The following is a 23,819-nucleotide window of genomic DNA, read 5'->3' as shown; positions in this document are numbered from 1 at the left end:
GCCTTTTCTATTGAAAATCCATTTTGTGATAGGGTGGACATTGTATGTACAATGACAGGCAGGACATACACTTGTCTCGAACAGTGTGAGGGTGACAAGCACAGAGAATGGCACCAATCTGCATAAAAGAGAAAGCTTTCATACTGAATGCCACAGAGGATGATGCTGCATTTGATGTATGCACCAAGGAATCTCCCCGATTCTTTGCGGTCTACTGTTATCATCCAAACAAACAAGCCATAGAGAGGGAGAGACTCCACAAAAGTGTATACGCACCTATACTACGATTTACAATGATTACCACAAGACTGGTGACCTAGGTTTAGTAAACAGGCTGGTGCAGAACCAACAGTGTGTCAGTCCATTGCTTAATTCTTTCAACCTCTCTGTGGCACTCGGCTCCAAGCCCATTCTTTCCAAATAAAGACAAAGTAAATTATAAATATACAAATGTTATTTCACTTTTAAAACATATCAAAATGTTTCTTTGAACAGCTGGGCATTGTAGTGTTTGGCATATCTTACTCAAACAGGACTAAATGGTGTATTTGTTGGGGACTACTTTCAGCTGTGCATTCGGTGTGTTAGGGGCGAGTTACAGCAGCAGGACAGTGTCTGTGGGATGGACCTAAAATAAGATGTGTTCATGGTAATTTGGGAACATGTCACCAATGTGTTTGTTTTTAATTGTTTTTAGACAGCAATGTAGCTGTATGGCACCGAGGAACAAGCTGAAGCATATCAGGCTTTGGCTACAGACACGACATTTGTTAACAGGATCAACTGTGTTGATTTTGGTCTTTGAATTGGATCCGTTAATAAAAAGAAAAATATAGAATAACACCAGACTTATCTTGAAGAACTTATATCTCTCTTAAGACATTTTCTTTCATCAAGGGTTGCTGCTGCACAGCTAAGGGTGTGCTGGCATGTACCACTCTTGGTTGTTAGCCACATGTGACACAGTGGCCTGCTGAGATACACACTTTCTATAAAGACAAGCACAGGAGGGTATGAATGGACTCCTACGGTGTCCATTTCTACTGTCCTCCCTTGTTTCTGGCAATACTCAGGCCACGATTGTGTGTCCGTGCTAACAGAGCAGAAACAGACAAAATGTCAGCCTTCAAAGCACACACTGGATGCAATGCAGCCCATTATCACCATGGTATTTCTGCTAACAATGGAGAATACAGAAACATCCATTCAGACGATTACATAAAATGTAATTATGCATGGTACTGTATAAAATGTAAATGGATCATGTATGCTGAGAACAAGCACATTACAGTGTAATGTAAGTGCAAAACAGGAAACCCATAACTTGTCAAAAGTTTCCAAATTCAAACAGTTGATATTTTGTTTGCTGGCTGAGATGCTCCAGTGCTCCGCTGAAGCTGAGCAGGCTCCAGTTGATAATCATCTGCTTTGTGGCAGGAAGCAAGGGGAGATAGAGCAGATGGCACTAGTTTTATTTTGCCGCGGATGCTTTCTCTGAATAAGGAACGCTCTACTGAATGCCAAGCTCTGTGGGAGAGGAGAAGCAAATTGAAGCCCTCCTGCACTGCTCCTCGTCAGGGAAGGGGCTATTGTTGTGTGTGTGCTCCAATTCCAGAGTGACGGGCGAGTTCTGCTCATTCATTAATGTGCCGAGCTCGGGGATGGACAAGCCACGCGGGAATTTCATTACCTCACTCACTCATCCTTTCTGTCTCCACTCTCCCTCTAACCCCCCTCCCCCTCACTAACTCACTCTAGTGCTGACATGCCCACGTTGATGGGAAGTGATGCTGTTGTTCTAGCAAATAACCAGGATAAATAGTACAACTCCAATTCAATTAAAGAGTAATGATGTAGTGTTTCAGTTACCGATGGCTTTCAATCTGAAAGGCATTGGCATTCCACTCCCACTATTGCCCTGATTCCACTCTCCCTGAAGATATAGCGGACGCTGACAGACCTCACATGTACCCCGAAAATGACTACCACAGTTTAATCATGTAAAATCCAAACCCCTTGTACAGAAATGAAACAGTACTTTGAAGGGTCTAAATGTCACATTTGGTTGTATTTCAGTGAGCAACGATAAAGAGAAACCTGTGGGAATTCATATCATATAGTAATGAGAGCCCCCCAGAGCCCATTTGAATGTAATTATGAAAGATTTTGGCAGAAAAATTATTCAAGTTCAATGCAGTCAACCTTTACGGGTTGCCTGTGAATTATCTGAATGGAGTAACTTACTGTTAATAGAATATGTTTATGCAGAAAAGGGGCCAGTGGGACGAACGGTCAAAGGGCGTCAGTGAACAATAGAAAATAGAGCAGGGTGAAGCACATGAGAGCGAGGAGGGGAAAGGATGAGAAATTAAGACAGAAAGGAATCCACAGAGAGAAGGCAGGAGGAGAGAAGTCTTAACAGTGTTGATGATGATGATGATATCCTTTCGCTTTGTCTCAGGACACTTTGTGCACCTCTGACTCTAACGTCTTCTTCCCCCTTGCTCCCTCTCATTACCCTCTTATGCATCACAAGCACAGGCCGTCTGTCTTATATGTACATACTCGTCAATACAGTTCTCCCTCTGAATGAATGCTTTGTCATCGCAGCTCAACACGTGACAGTAATCTGTGGAATGAGCCGACCATTTTACTAAGACATCCTTCTGAGATCCCACTGTTATCATTTGTTATCAGTGGAGCCCTCTGTGTAAATGGAAGCAGACTGTGGTGCAGTTTGGATCCCATTTCACACATGTAGTAATCAAACAGAGGTAGCTGAGCTAGTTTCCTCTTTTGTAATGATACTGAAAGGGCTTGATGAAACAATATCATCTGATTTAGACAGTTGCATAACTGTACAGACAAAATGTATAAAGTTAACACTGGTCTGTATCATAATATGGGGTTTATTTAAATCTACGCTGAATTATACAAATGTAGTGAGGCCATCTGAGAAGCAGCCTGCCATCCCTTGCCCATGTGTCATCTTTCTGTGCTGGACATGGACACTGGCACTGGCCAGCATAAATGATTGAGTTGGATGTCAGAAGCAGAGCTCTTGCCAAGGGGCCACAGCATCCATGCTAATGGGCTGATGGAGCCTAATCTAAATAAGTGTGAATAAAAGGGCTTTTACTGTGAGTGCTCACATCTTAAGCAGAAAAACGTGTTGGCAATTGCTTCATCTTAATCAAACAGTAGAAAAGACAGAAATTCAGTTCGTTTAACTTTCACCATTTAACTCTGACGTCAGCTGTCGTTGCGAAGAGTATGTTGATGCGTGTGTGAGATGTTTCACACACATCTTGTGCGTGTACTGTTTGTTTGTTTTGTAAGTCCTTACTCTTCCGAAGCCCATCTGAGATCAATCACTAGGCCGAACATGATGGAGAGGTCTGTCAGAGCTCACTGTTCTGGCCTTGATTCAGTAAAACAAATAAAATGGGCAGAGGCATTACAGAAAGGCTCAACACAAGCTAGACAAGAGACCACACCAAAGAGCATTCAGAGAGAGGGGTGAATAATGAGGAGGGGGATAAATGTCAAAGAGCAGAGCGGGATGAAAAATGATGATGTAGAAGAGACGGAAAGGGAAATGTATACAGAGCAGACAGTGAACAGACTGGAACAGATGCAGACACACAGAGAGCAGGAGGCCCAGTGCTATTGCCTGCCTACGTTAGCCCAGCTAAGCTTTTCACCCTGTTTCTACTCAACAGCATGTCATCAGTGCAGCCCTCCTCTGTTTAAACCCTGCTGTGGCTGCTGCAGTGCATGGCCATGTGATGAAAGGGAGGAGCCTTGAGAGATATTTAATGCAACTGCCCTCACACATCCTTTATATTCTATTATGTCAGCACGCACCAGCATCGTGCCAGCCTGAATAATGTCGTTTCTCTGATGATTATGTTGGCCATGTAACCTGAGCACTGCAGCACTCAGCTGGATTTGATTCAGCAGCATTTACAAGACTACAACAACACAGCAGAGCGCATTCCTCCGACATAACAAACTTGAGGAAGCCATAATGCACCCATCAGCACTTAACTTCCCTCCTCCTCCCCCAGCACTTTAAAAGAGACATTCACAAGCAGGTGGCTCAGAGGTGAGCCCCCCCCCCCACTGCGCATGTGGAAGAGATGATGGCATGCACCCTGTTGGCCTGACTGGTCAGAGAGAGGAAAAGGTCTGCTCTGCAGCAGCTGCATCAAACTCAACAATCAGATGAAATGTATTCCCTCTCTTCAACACAGTGCACAGGGAGAGGGACAGTTCAAACAGCTTTGGTCAAACTGCTACGGCCATCATGAGAGAAATAATCTGCTCAGTTTCTTATGATGCTGACACATGGTTTTCTTGTTATCACAGCACTCACTCCACTAATACAGGGAACTTGTCTCAACAATCAAACTTATCTTATTGCAACAAGGAACTTTTCTTTTTATAAAAATATAAAATAGTATATCGTAATGACCAGGCCCGGATTAAGAATGCTGAGGCCCCTGGGCACAAAATCTTGGAGGCCCCTCTGTTCTCCAAAGAGACATCCAATCCAGGTTTTGAATTAAAGGTTCTCAGCAGAGGCTATAATCTGTTGTAAATACCTGTAGCTTGTACAGGATTTACAGTGACAGGCCACAGCCTCTGATCACAACCTGAAGGACAATATCAACACTTGTAGATATATTCAGTCATACAGGCTTTACAACATGACTGCAACAATACTTTTCTGGACTAGCAGCAACAACTTCAACGCAGTGTGTAGCTGAATTGCATATGCAAGCACATACTACTCCACCTATACAGTTCTATGATTCAGATTCTTTTAAATCATAAATCAGGCACAATCATGCACACACACACAAACAGTAGCCTAAACAGTACATGGACAGGACTCAGGCCTTGATGCCGCATTACTGTCCTCCTCCTCTTAGACGTTAGCATCGTCCTCTTCAGGCTCTTTGCTAATGCTAGCAAGTGGACTTTTGAAAAGAGTCGAGATTGATGGTATGTTTTTTTCTGAATTAATTTTCCCTGATATTCTTTTCTTTTTTCGTCTCTCTTTGCTGCTCCACTGCTCCAGCATTTGTTTTCCATGCTTTTTTGCAGAGCGTCGTTCTCACCCGGCCAGCTGCCTTTGCCACGGTCACCACCTGGCCTGACCGATCATCACATTACAGACACAGCCAGCAAACCAATCACAATATTTTTCTTATTTGCAAATAAAGTAACTCCGCATTCATTGGTCCATATTTCAACACAGACACATACAAATTTATGTGGGAAAAAAAATGGAAAGATGGGATGAGGCCACAGTGGGTGGGGGTTTGAAGTCTCCCTTGGGTTCTGAGGCCTCCACGCACCGTAGTGAATAATTCGTGTTTGGGAATAAAAAGACTTTTTCAAAGAGTTCTTATTTTAAGAAGTAGATCTAGTCAAAAAATAATGAGAGGACATTGTAGCCTATGGACATCACAGAAATTGACAATGACTGATTTAAATTATTGAGATAAGTTTGCTTGGTATGAAACACAGCAAGACTTTTGCATTATAAAGCGCAGTGAATGGTTGTGTTCATGGACTAAGAACAATGTTGAAAGAATCTTATTTCCCAGTAGTGACTGATATAGAAAAGCGTGCTTGGATTCAGGAGGTGCACGTAATGTTGTTAACTGAAGCAGTATTTTATACTTTAGTAAAGTATACTTTAGTAGTATTTTATTGTCTGTTGAAGTTTTTGTTCATGTATTTAAATTTACTTGCACTTTTTAAACAAAATATTTGTCAGTTCTTATGTCTATGGATTAAAATGTCTTCACGTAAGGTTTTGTATGAACCTCTTTCTGAACCTCTTACTCTTTCTAACAACATGGCGGTGTTTCTTGTGATAACATCGTATTAACACATCTTTTTGGAATTTAAGTGTCTTGGTATAATGAGATGTTTGTAACGAGAAAAATATATCATTACGACATGAAAGTACCACATTACAATACAAAAAAGATCTTGTTACAACCAGAAAACTCTCTCATTATAATGAAAAAGGGGCTGAATTTTTTTTGTAATGGTGGTAGATATGTGCGGCAGCTGCAGCTGTACTCAAGTTTGCTTTTTCCTTTGTGTGGGAGGGCATCTTTGACTTTCTGCCTTTTTACTCCCTCTGAAACTTGGTTTCTGGGTTCCCATCCAAAAGAAAGCAATTTGTACTTGACTTTTATCTTTTCCCTCTTAGCATTTTGCATATCTTTTTGTAGCAAATTTGACTCCTGAACTTGCATTCAGAATATGACTTCCAGATCAACAATTTGACTGGTGAAAGACCATTTGAAAATTCCTTGCTGTGAGCACATTTAGCCTGCATGCATTTTGCATCTCCATTTACTCCACGTGCTGTAAAGTGTGTGAATATATATATATTCAAATCAACTGCAGCCCAGCTAACTACAAAGACTCACTGAGCCACAGGAATGTTTTTCCTCCAGTGTTTAAGATGTATGTGTGTACACATACGTATGTATGTTAAGTACATATGCACTTTCTCTAGCACTCTTATAGTGAAACTGACAACACTTCCTTAATAATCATACATTTTGATAGAGGACAAGTTGTGTTAGCCTGGCAGTATTTACAGAGCAAGCCTGTATAACACACCACAATTCATGTGCGTTTATTAGCCCTGAGGGCTCCATTTGTTAACTGATTCAGTCCTGACACAACACTCATATCTCTCTCAGTGTTATCAAGCACATGATGCACCCCTGGTAGTAATATTAGGAGGACCCTGCTATAGTGTAACTGCCCTCCTGCAGGATCCTAGTAGTGTTGCTGCACACACACACACACACACTTCTTCACACTGGATAAATGGCAGCATAGCTGTAGGAATAGATGTGTCATCTCATTTACCTTGATTTACACTTCATCTGTGTGCTATTTGCATAGGTCACACACTCTCCGCTTCAGTTACACATGGGCTGTTAGCTTTTTATTAAGGTGCCATGTTTGATGTGTGCTGTGCCGTTAATGACCCGAAGCAGGGTTTTATAAATACATAATGATGTTTACCATGAGATTGGTAAGATTTTCTCATTAAAAACTTCATATTAAAACCAAGGTTGTTAGCTAGTGAGGTTTAGTTTGATGTTTAATCATGCCTTTAAGATGGCACAATATCTGTTAATGGAAACTGCTGAAGAATTACAGTACACATGAACCTGTGGCAACACACAAATCCGGACCGACACAGTGACGGTGGAAGCTTGACCACGAAGAGCTCCATGTGAATGGATGGAGGTTTGGCTTGTCTGCAGTGCGTCGGAGTCTCACGGGCTGGCAGGGCTCCAGTCCTCTGCTCGCTTATTCATCTCTTTCTCCCACAGCAAACATAGACTGACACACACACACATTCACACAGCAAAACAATATCATTCGATTCACACAATGTAATTAATCAAAAACAAAACAAAATTCAGAAGCACCATATGATGCCCAAGAAACAAAATATGCTAACTGACATTTCAAAACCAATCTCTTCATGAAGATAATTGCAGAACAATGTAGGATCAAACTCCATCAGAACTGCAGCACTGCAAAGTCCATCAGGGTGATTCCCTAAGGTGAACACAGAATAGACTAAACTCAAGATCCTAAAGAAAATATTCAGCCGTGAGAGTAAATTATACATACAAATGTGCCACAGGTTTGAAAAAATGCTATGTAGATTTGCCAGTTAGGTGGTTCAGGGTGCAGAGGAAGTAAATAAATAATCCTGTTTAATAATTCATTGAAATTCATGTTGCTTTGCCTCCAGCCTTGAGAGTATTTAGAATGCAGCCTGCAAGGGCCCTGCTTCTGACTTGTGGTGGTGTGTGGTAAGATTATTGAAAATGGGGGGGGGCTAAAGCACACACGTATCCACACACACACACACACACACACACACACACACACGAAAATACACACACACAGGCAGACAGAACTATGTATACCATGTATCATATGTTCTTTAAAATCGTGAAAAAGGACGTCCACTGTCAACATCTTATCCTGTGTTTGCTCCATTTCTCCCTGGAACGACAGATACAATCTCCAGAGTGTGAAGAGAAGTTCACACGGAGCTTCAGGCAGGTGAATACACCGAAGCTGAGAAAGATGGCAACAGAGGCACAGGGAGGACTGCAAATTGGATCTGAAAGTCTTTCAGGGGGAAGAAAGAATCAAAACAGAGCGGATGGAAGAGAGCATGGAGGGTAAGAGGAAATGAGGGAAGAGGAGAGGAAAGGAGAGGAGAGGAGGCGAGGCTTAAGGTTAGTGATCCATGTGTGACCCATTCCTGATGATGTCTTCGCTTGATAGAATTACACCAGCAAATAAAATGATCTTGTCTCACTCCCTGTCAGGCTGTGTGTGTGTGTGTGTGTGTGTGTGTGTGTGTGTGTGTGTGTGTGTGTGTGTGTGTGGATTCAGCGCGGTCACTCTGTCAGTTGTATCTTTACAATTCATTAACACAAGAATCTGTCTTGTATATCTGAGATTCTCTCCACTCAGCAGTTGGATGCTGTTCCTACAGTTTAAAATGTAGTGACAAGTGGATGTGGCTTCTGCATATTAAACATGTGAATGACTGGAGGGGGGTTGATGATTAAGAGAATATTTTGAAAACATCATCTTCAAGTATTTGCAGGGCACAACTAACGTTTTGGCACTGCTATCAGTCTCTGTTAATGCCTGTTAAAAAGACAAAGTTAGCGATTCTTTTGCATTTTCTCCTCTGTTGACTGCAAAGAAATGAGATTTGATTAAATTAGAATGAAAAACACACTGTGATTTACAACTGCAGTGCAAGTATTGAGATATTTACCAGGACTGTGGGAATATTGTTGGCACCAGTGTGGCTGTGGGTTCACATGTGCTGAACAGTTCCATATTACATGGACTTAAACCAAGCTGCCCTATTCAATCTGCATTAACGTTTCCACAAATTATGTAAATACTGAAGCTTCAAACGCAGCTGCTAAATTAAAATTGGTTCAATTTTCAGCCTGCAGCTGTTTCTTTTAATCACTTTTACCTGTTAAAATGGAAGCTTACACTTTACCTGTGTGATGGTAAAAAAAATTGTGAGGGGAAATTTGAATGAGGCAGAGTGCATAATCTGTTAACTACAGATAAAATATGCAGGTGGCTCAACAAGTGGCTTTGTCAGACATGCAAAATTCAGTCCCCAAAAAAAGAGTGCAGTGAGGCATTCAACAGGTGGAGCACTGAGAGCAGAAGATAATTTTCACCATTTTATAAACAAAATGTCCTGAAGCAATGCTCACGTAACCAAACCATCAGAACAACTGGACTAATTCATCACTGAAATAGCAGCATTTACCTAACTCAGATTGCACTAAATGAAAATCCATATCAGCAACCTTATTTTTCTAGTTTTAACAATATTGTCAAACAGCTTGTGGTTTTGCTAACAGTTGTTATCAGGCCTGAAGCTAAACCTCCCTGCAGTGCTGGGACATATAAAAGGTATATGGCAGCAGAAAAAAGTTGTATTAACCACTGCACGTGTCTCTAGAAGAGACATCTTCAAAAGTGGAACAGTTTAACACAAATCATCATAGTACAGTTAGCAAGGCCGTGGTAACTGTGAGTGACTGGAGGATAAGCTAGTAAGCTAAAACTAAGCTAAGAGGGCAGCAAAAATGGCTAACCCCTAACACTGAGATCATTTTGAAAGTGAAAGGTAGCAAATCTATTATGTTTTAGCCTAAGCAGAGCGACAGCAGATGAGAAGAGTAAAGAGATTAAAACAGTACATTGAGAAAATGAGTAGTATAGACAGAGGTAATTGATGTCACGGGAAGCAGCATCACATATGTTGACTCCATGAGAAAACATTCAATACTAGCATGGCTGTTCAGGCAACATATCACGCAGCTGTAATTTATCCATTCAGCCCAGCTGTAGACGACACACTGATCAACTGTTATAGCAAAACATCCGCCAGAGATTAAAAGTTGATTCAGTGTTGCAATTCAGCCATTATGTGCTTAATGTAATAACCCTCTGTTATTGTATTACAATTATGCCGTCAACACATTGCTTGATCTGACTAACATCTGTACAGTTATAGAACCAATAGTACTAGACTGACATGGAAATGAACTCTGTTCACAAACAAACATCCCAATGACAAGCACATTTGATTAATTTGTAACTAAGTCCATTCTTGACGCCTCAGTGTAAATTGTTATGCAGCCTGCAATGTTGATCACACATATGATTTTGCTGATGTTCAGACCTTTGTCCAACTCCTCCTCACATTTCTTCTAGCACGCTGCATTGCCTAAAGGTGGAGGAGGGTCTTGTATCGTTGCCAACATCCAACCTAGCTCTACGATAATGAGCTCTACAGGCCCTGAACCTGACCCAAGCATGAAAAGCTTTCAGTTAAAAATAACAGACAGGACCAGTGCTGTGGTCAAAGCACGTGGTATTTCAATGGTTTAATATAATATTGGAAAAGCATAATAGAAATGCAAATGAAGCTGTGAATCACCACATGAAATCCAAAGACCCACCAGATATCTACAGATAGTGGATGTTTATTCATGGGAGGTGAGTTATGCGCAGTAGGCTCATGGCCCTGCAGATCAGCAGAGCTTATTCAACCAGGATGTTTAACTCTCAGCTTTATGATGATACTTTTAGAGGGAAAACCTTTCCATATCCTCTGGTTGGGACTAGACAGGTAGATAAGAAATGACTACAGAATGTTCAGCCAGTAACTTGTAGGCAGCAAATCAAAAGGCTACATGCTTAAGCACAGACATTAGCTACTGTATGTGAATTCCACCGGCATAGCAATCTCTCTGCTTTTAACACACACAGGCACAGCAATGGATGAGCCACAAACTGCAGAGCTGGAGTCAAGCATCTTTCACCTATGTGTGGCAGCTCTGACATGTTATCATTTGGATTAGCCTTGATGTTGGATTGGTTTACGCAGCTATAAATTTGTAATGTAAAATAGGTGCCTGAATGTAACAGCCATCATTCACTTTGCCACAGCCCTGTGGTGGCTGTAATCATGATGACACAGTAATATGGCTGCATCCGTTTTTCTTTTACCCAGGCTAAATTGCTGTTTATGGCAATAAGAAGGCTTCTATTCCCAGAGGCCACGGTTAGTCAGACTGGCTCTTATTGTTTTACTGCTGGGTTGTGGTGCAGAGCACAAACACTGTCACCAACACCAACACCCCCCCCCTTCCCCACCCCTCCTCCCCAACCACCCACCCATGCCTCTCCTCTCTGTTGGTTCTCAGAGCTTTTATTTTTATCTGAAAACCTATACGAGGCTACAGAGAGAAACAAGACAAGAGAAAGGGAACGAGAGGGGGAGAGCGGCACACAGAGAGACAGAGCAGAGCGGGAGAGGAAAACTGTGATTCCTCTGAAGCTGTGATCGATGCTACCAGAGTGTGTCTGCATTGCACGTTGCCAGCAAAGAGGAGGGCTCTATTGATTAGCTCCCATATTTCAATCAAAAAAGTGGGCTTTCAAGCCCAGATTTTCCTCCGCACTTGTACGAATTACCAGGCTCTCACAAAATAAAGACTAAAATGCCAAATGTCAAGTTTAAGAATTTTTGAAAAAACTCCATCTTGTTATGCGGAGACAACAAAAGACACGTTTGTGTGCAACTGGGACATCTTTGGCATGGTAATGATGTTTCATGTGGATTTCTGACTGTTGCTAGCCGGTGGCTATAATCTTCTCTTGGGTATTTGCAGTGCGCCTCTATCCACATCACACACAAATATGTCAAGAAGTGAGCAAGCAGTAACAAAAGGCACAATCAGATCTAGACATAAAATCTTTTTTCCTGGCAGTTTAAATGTGCGCTTGTTCTCCAGCACAGATATGAAGTCTGCAGGTGGATCATTATAACATAGACGAAACCCATCTCGAGGTCAAAGCTAATATTATAATGGCACAGTTAACATATGTGCAGATACGTACAGGGGCCTCTGCAACAATGAATTAATCTCCACAGTAAGAGTTAAGGTGTGTGAGAGTGTGTATGTGTGTGGGTTACAATTTGTGTGACCTCTTTCGATGCGAGTGCAGCTCTAAATATAAATAAGACAAGTCATGCTTTTATTGGTGTCGTAGTTTTTGAAGAAATTGATTCATAAGGGAGTCAGTGATACATGATGAGGTCCCTCGGACAGACGGATGGACGGACAGACAGCTGAGATGATGTGTTCATGGAAATTAAGTAAAAATAAACCATAAATACATCAAAAGATTAAACTCTCCACTGACATTAGAGCACATGTGGAGAGAACAGGAAACAGAATGGATTCCATTGTATCACAGTTCTACGACAAAATATCTTGTGTTTATTCTGGTCAGCAAAACATATTTGCAGATTTGTCAGCCGCCCACAGACAAATCTGCATCACAACAGCATGGAGCATGGTTCCATATTGTGATTTCCAAATCAGCCATCTGAATCTTGGCCAGAGATGAGCTCTTTCAAACAGTCTGTCTGCAGAAGGTACAATCGAAATTCACTCTGCTCCAGCAACAGTAGTGTTTTTTCAAAAAAGCAACACAGTGGTTGTTCAAGAGGTAACAGCTATCACAAGTACACCCTGAAACTTTGTCTATAACATGACAACAAGATTAAAAGCAATGGCTTCCTCTAAATGCTAACTGAAAGTTTCATGGGAGAAAATGAATTCAAGTGCAAACAGAGACACCTGATTGGGTGAAGTACAATCTATGAAAAGTGTAAAAACAAACAAAAGAAAAACAGAGAATGGCGAGTTTCAAATTAAATGAGATGATATGAGCTGCACAAGAAACAGCTCCCAGCAGTGGGCTTCCACAAGTCACTGTGCACCAGCAAATAAGCCTGCACACAGCCCGCTTTTTTACATCAAAATAGACAGCAAATTGATACAATCAAATCCAAAAAGCGTCACCGCCATAGGAGATGCAATTTCTAGCCTTTTTTCCATAATGGAGTCAGAATTTTGTGTTTCTATTTTCTTTTATGGTGCCATCGTTTCCCAAACTGTTTCTTTTATGTGCCTCAGAGCCTGGTGAAAAATGGCAGGGACGCTGGATATCTCTCAACACCAAGGCTAATCTGCAGCACACACAGACGGTTTATATGTTGCTATATATGCCACTGTAGTTGCACTCATTCATTTGCGATTTTAAAACTGTGAATAGCAGCATCCATGAGCACTCACTAGCATGCTGGTAGCACTCGGCATATTAATTTTTACTAGTCAGAGGTACAATAACAATGTGAATCCTTAAGATAGATTCTAATGTCCGCCGTCATGCTCCAATGCATATCCTAATGCAGTTTAATGTGCTCAACCCAAGCAGTTGAGTAGCGTAACAACATCTCTTTTTCTAGCAGCCAAATTATGAGCATGCAGCTGCAAATAAAAATCATTTCAAACAGAAATTAAGAGAAATGTCAAACCTTCATGTTGCTTTCATTCAGTGTATTTACACAAAAATGTGCAATTTAATAAATGTAATTTTTTATATTTAAACAGTTTGTGACAAATTGAATTTTACTGTTAGATCTCACTGAAAATACTAGTCTCAGCTGCTAAAGTGAAATCAATGCCTCTCTTTTAGTAATGAAAGTTTTAATTAATGTGGGAAATAAAAAGCCTCCTTTCTGTTTGACAAGTTTACTTCTTTACCACTATTAACAGGTATTACTGCCCACGCCCCCCCACCCCACCCCTCTCTTAGTGTGCTATATGTCTCTCTCTCTCATTCATCCTTCTCCTTTGCTTACTAATGAGCCGTGAGATTGACAGCTGGATTACTGGGCTGGTTTGTAATCCTTTAATTTCTCCGTTTAAGATAATCACCCTCTGGATGGAGCACTGCCTACACACACACACACACACACACACACACACACACACACACACACACACACACATACACACACACACACAATTACACACGATGCACAAAATATACTGTGTGCTTGCACATTTAACAGAAATAAACAAGAGAATATGATAAAGACAAGAGCATGCAGGCGTCCTGATCATATAGATTCCAGGCTGAATTAATCCAAAGAACTAAGTAGAGCACAAGCCCCTCTCTGGTGAGGGACCTTTGTGATATTAGAGTTTGTAGAACAAAGGCATCTTGACAGTGTAGTCTTTTAATTAAGGCGATAGAATAGCAAAAGCCCTGTGGCTTCAGAAATGGTTGTACACTACAATACAGAGTGGCCCTCTGGAGATGCATTTAGCAGCAGCTTAGAAGGATCTATGTGTTGAGTCAAGCCAAACGTAAATCATTTTGATTGGGCCGTGTTTTTCATCTCCTCCAGTGCTGCCGACTGAGGATATGAGTGTTGGAGAACATGTGAGGTCAAGTGGCAGCACAAGGTCAAACCACATGGTCGTAATTTATCAATAAAGTGAGGAACTATATGTCACTCTGAGCACCTGACTCAGGAATGAAGAGGGGGTGGGAGAGAAAAACAAGGTACAGCTGAGCAAGAGGGCAGCTGGGGTATACAAGTTCCCACAGCTCATCACTCAGTAAACACACAGTAAAATAAAAACATGATGGATGCAAGAAGTTGGTGTTCTGAAGATGATTTGGTTTCAAATCTGGACTAGCTGAAACTGTCCTGCTAAAATAAACATTTCTGTCTGACATGCTGGAGTTTGTGGAAATGTCAAAGGGGGGTTCACAAGCAGGAGCTGATGTTAAACAATGACGCTTAAGAATGCCTTCAAATTGGGGCGTCGCGTAGCGCAGTGGGTTACGCAGGCGCCCCATATATTGAGGCTACAGTCTGCATGTCATTCCCCATCTCTCTGTCTCCCCATTTCCTGTCTCTCTCTACTGTACTGTTAAATAAAGGCATAAAAAGCCCAAAAAATATACTTTAAAAAAAAAAAGAATGCCTTCAAATGTGGTGTTGTTGTTCCACCTCTCTCACCTCTTGCCCTCAGTGTAGGGGTGGGTGATCTGACCATCTTATATCGTGGATAATTTTACTTTGGCATATGATCTACTTTTCAGATAAATCTTACAGATCACGTCATTAATAGATTCTATATTTAGATATTTAATTTCAGAAATTCAATCAGTCCTAACCAGACCTGACCTGAGTGGAACAAGAACCACTGTCACCAGCTGCAGTCCAAGACAGTGGAGTTGCAGTCCACTCACGGGCTGAGAGACCTGCCTGCAGGCAGGAAAACACGAGGCAGGATGAGCCAGGGACTTGATAGTTAGCAACAACTGAACTTTCAAATTAAAACATTTACATATTGCACATCATAAATAAATAATAGCACTGTCCCAAACGACAGAAGACCGCACTGTGGATGAAAATTGCAGACAAATATCGCCGACCTCTATCTCCTCCTCCTCTCTGAAAGGAAGACTGAGCAGATCTGAAGATTTGTGAACCCTCTCCTAATAGAGAACCACTCCAGCATAATTACAACAATCACAGAGGTGGCACATAGGACTGCACATTCAGGCTGGACGTGATGGAGGTCAACTAGAGAAAGTAGATGGTAAAAATCCCCCAGGTGAAAACATTTATAGTCTATACAGTATGTGAATTTATTTTTATTTTTATTCCCCAATGTGTTTTATTTCTTGGAAGAAGAGAACCTGACAGGATTCAAAACCACACAGCTTTGAAAGTCCGCAATTTCAGATTGATGATAAAAGGAAATGGAAAATTGGTACAAGTTTTTCCACATTATTTTCAGATAGGTTTGCATTGAGTTTTTACTATCATCTTTTCAGTTTCTTTTGCAGGGATGGTGGAGTTAAACTGCTTTCATATTTTTCTTTTAATTGTAGTAATCATCATCTATCCAATAATCCACCTAAATGACACTGAAGGGAGCATTGTCACAGCAATGCAAACAAGTGAATAACTGGAGCTAAAGAAAGACCACTTCAGTGCTGAAGATCTGATTTGTATTCAGATGCATGTAAATCCTCGAGCCTAGAGGAGGGGAGAGAAACCCTTGTAATGAACTGGTACATTCTGGGTTACACTTACAGTTAAAAGGTGAAACAGAGGTCTCATAGTGGGAAAAGTGTTCATTTCTGCACTGCAACAAAAAAGCAAATAGAGTCTTAATCAAGGCCACCGATCGTTGAAGCGCACTGAGATGCAAAACACTAATACACATTGATTGTGAGGAGGGCGGTCAATTAAAAAAAGGTTTTCGATAACAAATGCAAATAGTATTCACAGAATACAAGGTTATCAATGACAGATGAGCTGTTCAGGCTTTCTGCTACTTTTTTATAGTGTATGTAAAGAGAGGCATCCATCAGGAGGATTGAACTGTAATTTGGAGGCAATTTCTAAGAAAGAAGAAAGAAACACCACTTTTAACTTTATCCTTGATTTTTTTTTCTAAATTTGCCCTTGTCTCAACTCCTGAAATATACTGGCAAGTCTCTACTCCCCCGTCCAACACAGTCCTCTTTCTTATCCGTTAATCCCTTTGCCAAGGACTCTCTCTTTGGCTAACACCATCAGAAGTGCCCAGTTTCTCCTTTTTTCCTTATAATCACTCTATGATTTAACCCACTGCCACCAGCTTATGCAGATGCAATCTGTGGTCTGATAATATCGCAGTTAGCGCCGTTTGAAGGTCAGAATCCAGGGCACAATTAGCTAACCTCTATTTTGTCAGGGAATGTAGATCTACTGCACAATCTCACCCAGTAGAGTGCAAACAGACAGCGTGCAAGGCGCTTTTCAAAAGCACCTGGAGTCTGGCGTCTGGCTCGTCTCTGACGGCTTGTCACCGTATAAATGCAAGGAGGGTGAAATGAATCATGCCTGTCTCTCAGTGGGCACCAGATGGAAAAGCCATGAAAACTATCTGTGTTGTAATGAAACTCCATGAGAGTACACGCCATGACCCAGTGACTAACCATCAGACTAAAGCTAATACCAGTACACAGTGAGAGAAGATCAGTCAAGATCAGTGCACTAGAACTAATAAAATTCACATGAAAGCCCTGACAAGACGCAATAATATTTCTGCTGACAGCCAGTTCCCCATCTATCAAAACCCCTTTTTTACTTACTACCTCCACCGAGGAAATGACTACAAAACGGGATGAAAAGCATTGTGCTGTGGCATGTACTATATCTTGGGTGGCTTGCTTGATGGAATTGGCTCAGCATGTATGTCATGTTGTGGGGAGTTTGAGGGATATAGGAGCGTAGCTTGGTTTGGTAAGAAGGCAGGCGAGATAAAGAGAAATGATGTGGCTCATCTTCTGTACCTGTATTCTATCAGCTCGCCACAGACTGCAGGTCCTGGCTGCAGAGATGAAAGACTCTCTGGAGGACAAGAGAGACGTTCGTGAGTCAGAAGGAAAATGGCATTCCACTTATTAAATGCCTGGAAACGTAATCCCACCCCCCTCCTCAGTTCTTGGGTCTGGACGTATTTATGAAAGTCCCGTCACTTTGGATAGTGGGTTAGGAGTCAGAAGTTCTCCACAGCACAGCGAACACTGAGCTGACTGTTTCAAAGCAGATATGGCTCCTTGCCAGATTTCCCTGCTGCAGCCTAATTGGGGTCATGTTACAAGTCATTTTGTATGAGTAACTTTTAGAGATGGAATTAAACAATAGGAAATCTATGCCGAGAGCGTATTGCTGATGGAGACATGATCCTCCCTAAATTAATCTTTTAGATTAAAGTACAGTGTATGTCATTTCTTCCCCTCTATGCAGTAGAAAGACATAACTTTAAATTAAAAGCCCTGGGATGAAGGAGGCAAGGAGAGCGACCCAATTGTGGATTTCTTTTTTCGTAGAGCAAGTCCATCTCCTGTGATGTGATTCAAGAGACAACACAGGAACTGGAAATGTCTGTGTTAAAGGTGGAGTTGAAGTGGCAAAGCACAGGCTTTATGAACAGAAACAGTATGCTTGGTTAAGGAATAGACACGTCTCTTGTGATGCTGTCTTCCAGAAAAACATTAAGTTATCATCGTTGTTTTTTTGTTTTTTTTATCTCATTTGCCCACAACAAAGTGGCCCCCTGCTGTATTTCTAAAAGCTGAAATCAGTTTTTACCCAAAAACAAGGTTTGTCCTGTAAATCCATTCGTCATTTTCTTTGTCACAAACTATTGGTGACATGAGGCAAAATATGAAGTCAGACAGGCGTCTAACTCACACAGAGCTGTGATGCTCACTGTCTTTCAGGACTGGCGAGGGGCAAAGGGTGAAACTCATCACTGCTGTCTTTTCAAATATGCATTGACAGTGACTTAAAGAGACACTATCCTGACCGAACTGTATTTCAAATCAATTTCTTTTGTGCGGACGCCACATCCCCTTGTCCGTGTTCCTAGGTGTCTGTTCCGGCTCTCGGAGCGAGATGATGGTTTACACAGCGATGTGCAATCACTGGAATATTTCTTTTCATGGCTTATCTGCCCACAGCGGGACTCTGCACGGACCACGACTCAAGGCCCTGCTGTCTGCTTGCCTGTGTGCCACAGCCTCCCCCTCCAATCCTGACCCAGCTCTCAGACAAACATCTCCACAGGAGCATGGGATGATTTATTCAGCACAACTTAGCAGCAGCGCAGAGATTTGTGAGTTAGTTAAACAAAGGTCTTTTATGGTCAACCACAAAGCCATAACAGCCTTTTTAACCTATAAAGCCACCAAAGAATGACCAAAGGGGGCAGTGAATGATGCATTACATTTCAAAAATGACCTTTCAAGTCTTGACCAGACACTTCACTTTAGCTACAGGGAAAACTATAGAAAACGGTTTAAGGTACATACCAGTGTTTTAGTAAAATTAATTTACTACAAATTATTCATCATTTAATAGTCATCACTGCCGACCCTTTCAAAAGGCATGCTGTTGTATTTAAGATTTTTGACTGTCTGAATGAAATACTGGAAATGCCTGTAAATACATATGAGAAAGAAACAATCTGAGGGGGTAACATCACTTTTCGTTTAATCTGGCATTTATTGGGTATAGGGTGACAAGCCAAATAGGAGGGGAACCAGCAAAGAAAGGATTACATGTTCCATCATAGATCATGTAAAATTCTTTTTGTGTGTGGTAATACAGATGAAATTGCAGGTTGGGGTGCCTTCATTGCCTGGTTGTTTAAGGACCCGACCATGACCTGCAGCGGCCCTGGGGACCTCTCATCTTTTTACTGTCAACTCTATACTAAAGGCTTGAAAATCACCCCAATATACTATATATGTTGGGATTGATTTCAAAATTTGCGCTGTATTTCCAGATCATGAAGACACCACTAAAGACAGTTCCGTCCATACTATAAACAATGGCTTCCTTAAAGGTAAACAATGTAGGAAGATGGCTCTCCAATCTGATCACCTGGAAAATGGACAGTGTGGGAAAGCCCCAGCATGGACCTTTAAGCAGAAGCATAGTGTGACAACCAGGCATATACAACATATACAATTAAACTCAGATTGGTGTTAAGGAATTTGACAGCCACTCCTTTAACTACCCACGCACCTTAAAAACGGAAAAATAACTCCCCCTTCCACCTCAGTGTGAAAAGAGCTGCAGTCCACACATTGTTCAGCGACTGGAAGCAGAAGCCTGGTTCACACTGCACCTGCTGGGCTACAGCTCTTTGGTCCTTCCCCCATCGCTCACTGTCCATCTCTCCAGGGAAACAACAGCCACGGTCCACAGCAGTCCAGCAACCCCTTAGCCAGCTCTGTAGCATCCCAGACCCTCCCTCATCTCATCCCCAGCCCATTCATTTTCTGGGAAAGTGACAGTTTCAGGTTATACATATTGTGGCGTTAGTACTAAAAGCTTCCCCCCGCTTTGCGTCCCACTGTACAGAAAACAGATCTCCAGTAAGGCTGGCCAATGCACATTAATCACTGCATGAGGACTTAAGCTGCTGCAGCCCATATCCCTTTGAGTGGCCAGTTGGGAAGACAGCGTGGCTCTCAGATTGATTTTCACAGAACAAACACAGAGACGGACAAAATGAAAAAGAGAGACTGGGAGCAAAGGTAATATGGGATCAAAGCAGGAGCTGATGCAGCATATAAGCTAAATCAAATTGATGCCGTCAAGCTTTGCTGTAACCTCTACTTGAAGTGAAGCATGAGCAGCTAATACAGCATGCACACCAGGACATGCTACATGCGTGTGCAACATCCCCTCGAGACACGCGCATACTGCATAACACGCACAAACACAGAGGAGGAACCAACATAAGTTATCCGTCTAGATACATCACCCTCTGTTAATATTGTTTGGGTCAGGAAGGACGTCTCAGCCCATTTCCAAACAGGCAGAAACCCTGAGCCCTGAGCCCCTTCAGGCAAAATCGCTCCCCACTGACCGGCTGCACTGTCCTTGTCAGCCTCCTAAATAACAAAATAACCTCCAGAATAATTCAATTGTTTTGCTCACAGCCGGAAAATGCTCAAACAGCTGTTACAATGAGAATGCCATTTCCTCCTGGCAAACAGCATTTCATGTAACAATAGACAAATATTTGGCTATAAAAGAAAAGAGTCAGGGGAGAGCTAAGCTTCTTGTACACTGCGTTGAGCTGTTGCCCGCAAGTGTGAGTAACAGTCTCGAGTAGGTTACAGGGATGAAATAGGAGGAAATGTGTAACAACCTAAACAGTGGGCCCTCGACTCTTATAGCGGAAACCTATAGTCGGATCTGAAATGCTCCTAAATGCTGAAGTACTCCTCATGTTGGGAGTAATTTCTTCATCTCTCAGTTCTAGGAGTTGAAAGCTTCAGATATAACATATTCTATGTTTTAAATACACATCCGCTGAAAGTCAAAGGTTTTGTTTATCTGTCAATTATGCAAATAGGGACCCTGTGTGTGAGGTGGCTGAGAGGGATTGTTTTCCATTATGATAAAGATTCACCAGCAAATAGAAGAGGTGCACTGAAGATACTACGGCATAATTTCACATGGCAGGAGATGAACCTCACAGTAGATTCAGTACACTGCCTGCACTGAAAAGAAATGGAGCGAATGAAAACAGAATTGAATTCCTCTGAAAAACAGAAAGAATAAAAGGGCTGCAAAATGTATTACAATAAACACTGGGAATAAAATAAAAGTTTTGGGCTTCCAGCTGCAAACGTGCAGAGTAGGAAACAGGCTATTTAAATTAGTCTGCTCTGTCAGCCGCTGCTCAGTTAATCAAAAAAAAAGAAATGTATTGGGTTTTTTTTTTTTTTTTACCTGCAATCAATGTAGTTTAGGTGTTCACTCATCAATGAAAGTTCATATCAAATGACAACTCTTGAACAGAATGCATTACACACCTGCTGTCACGTCACATTTAATCACATTGCAAGATTTTTTCAAGACAAGCTCCATCACAACTGGATCCCTCTGCTGAAATATATGCATGTCTGTGCTCAAGATGAGCTGCTTGTGTTGCACAGCCACAACCACAGCGTGTTCTGACCTTCTTTAGGAGTGATGGAGAGCCACGCTCCATAATATATGTCCCTCTAGACACACACTTACTCACTCAATCACACTATGAGGCTGGTGCAGACTTACCTTTGAGAATGCTCTGGCCGTGCAATACGTCTCTCGAGACAATCACTGTGTAGAAGTTCTGGGAGAAGCCTGGTCTGCACAGGGGTTTAAGGGGCTGGCCTGCCTTACTCCCCTGAGGAATAAAATGAGACAGCCTGTTAAGCATTGGCAAATTGACTTGCGGCCACGGGGTTACAAGCTGATCTCACAGCCTTTTCAGACTGTTATTGAACCTCACAGTCTCTCTGGCTACAGTGAGTGATTTGCTTCAGACTACAGCATGCTGCATTCGTCCACATCTGAGGCTGAAGACACCTGCTTCAAACCACTGTAGTGAATCGTCAAGTCTCATGGAATAGATTGTTTTAATGATCATTAAATTGTCATTATTATGACAGACCGTGCTGTCATCATCATCATGTGTTGATTATTGTAAACATTATGACAGAAGAGGTGATAATGACAGTAATGATAATCACTATATAGATTAACATCTGTGGCTAGCAGGACATGTTTGACCTAAACGTTCAATATACTCTCCATGCTGATCAAAGTGTGAGAGCAGGAGAAACACAGTGTGTGTGCATGTGTTATAGAGGCGGAAGAAAGAAGTAAAATGTATTGAACTGTACTGCTGCATAAGCATGGTACACACAGCATACAGCAGGTTATCAATTCTCCACAGAACGCACTTGCAGCCATCCACTTCATTCAGCTTCATGTTTTTTTATAAAGGAAAATATTTCTGCTTTTTCTTGCATAATACATGTAATTCAATAATTCCCCGACTGCACATCAGCAAAACTCAACAAAGGACTGCTACTGCAGATATTGGGAGATAGGGCTGAGTACAGTTAATTATTTTCCTAAGTTTGCAAATAAAGTAAGCTAGGTTATTCATAACTGTTGTATACTCCTTAAATCATCCTCCAGAGATAAGCATTAACCCAAATGACTAAGTCTCAACTGAAACACTAAACCTAGAAATCTAGACAAGGAGAAATGACAGTGCGTAAACGTGCGTAAACGAAGTTGATCGCAGCCAACATAGCGAGAAGCCCCTCTAGACACCACTGTCCTCTGCAATAATGCAATGCCGTTGATTTCGGCGAGGGAACGGGGAAGCTAATGAGCGGAGTTGTCATTGACTTTTTTACACCACACTCACACATAAATATTCTTGACCTTAAACGTTGCTGTATTAAGCTCAATTACACGCGTGGTGTTGCCTTTAGCGCAACACTGCGGGGAGAAAGTAGCTTAAGCATTTTACGGCCACTTTCGATTGCTCATGCGGGCGCTGCAAAGCCCAAGTAAGCACTACAGCAGTGCAGCACTTCCTCAGTACTGTTAGCCCAAAAGACATGAAGAAATTAACTCATCTTACCGAGGATGCGCCCACAAGTAAGGTGCACGCCAAGATGACGCAGCCAACGTTCATCTTTGCAAAGCGTTAAGAAAAAAAGGGGGGAGAGATGAGTCTTCTTCGCCAAAAAACACCTCAGTAATTCCCGGAGCTGTGTTTCTTCTTCTCGGATGCTGAGCGAGAGACCGTCCCTACTTGTCTGGCGCAAAAGTGCCGCTGAGGCAGAGATGCTGCGCTCCGTCCAGAGGAAGCCGGTGCCCATTGGATAGCAGCGTCACTACAACCCCTCCTACCGCACAGAGGAGCAGGCATGGCAGTGTGCACAGTCTGTAGCTCCAAATGACTCCATGTAACGATGCCCCGTACACTTCTGGGACCTATTGGTAGAAAAACGCATTTTCCAGGCTATTTAGATTCATATTTTGACTTCAGATGGAGCAAAGGCGGGTCTGACGGTGTGAGTGACAGCCAACCATCCGAGTCCTTTCATGTGTCCATCAGTTAAATGGTCTATTGGAGTCTATTTCACACCCCAGTTACCCCCTCTGCCCCTGATCCATGGTATAAGAACGGCAAGAGCTGCCGAGTTATTAGCTTTTTATTAAAGCTGCTGTGATAAACAACTGCGGGATAAGACTTGATGGTTAAATGTAAGGATCAAATGAAATGAAACATTAACCTATGCGATGATCTACAAAAAGTATGTACCCATTTTGTCAAATCAATCGATCCAATAGTCAGCCTTCATATCTTTTTATAAAACAGGTGAAAAATGTTATTCAAAAAAAAAATTATTCCATTTATTGTTATATTTGAGAATTTTTCTGCAACCACACC

The 23,819-nt window shown here is 41.9% G+C and overlaps 1 protein-coding gene across 2 annotated transcripts in view; it reads right to left on the bottom strand.

Annotated features, from left to right (window-relative positions):
• Positions 1–23,220, bottom strand: part of cdh4 (cadherin 4, type 1, R-cadherin (retinal)) — a 194,380-nt gene extending 171,160 nt beyond the window's left edge. For both annotated transcript variants that reach the window (XM_087179767.1, XM_023428032.2), the window contains exons 1-2: positions 23,004–23,220; positions 21,638–21,749 (exon numbers count right to left, since the gene is read on the bottom strand). In XM_087179767.1, coding sequence (XP_087035893.1) covers positions 21,638–21,749; positions 23,004–23,057 — 166 coding nt within the window. In that variant the 5' untranslated portion in view covers positions 23,058–23,220. The remainder of the gene's footprint in view (positions 1–21,637; positions 21,750–23,003) is intronic.
• Positions 23,221–23,819: the final 599 nt, after the last annotated feature.

The sequence above is a fragment of the Seriola lalandi genome, unplaced genomic scaffold (genome assembly GCF_002814215.2).
Source record: "Seriola lalandi dorsalis isolate HSWRI2012SDOR001 ecotype SW California unplaced genomic scaffold, Sedor1 jcf7180002054864, whole genome shotgun sequence".
NCBI lineage: Eukaryota > Metazoa > Chordata > Actinopteri > Carangiformes > Carangidae > Seriola > Seriola lalandi.
Note: the sequence above shows the minus strand (reverse complement) of the source record. Positions and strands in the feature narration are given on the sequence as shown.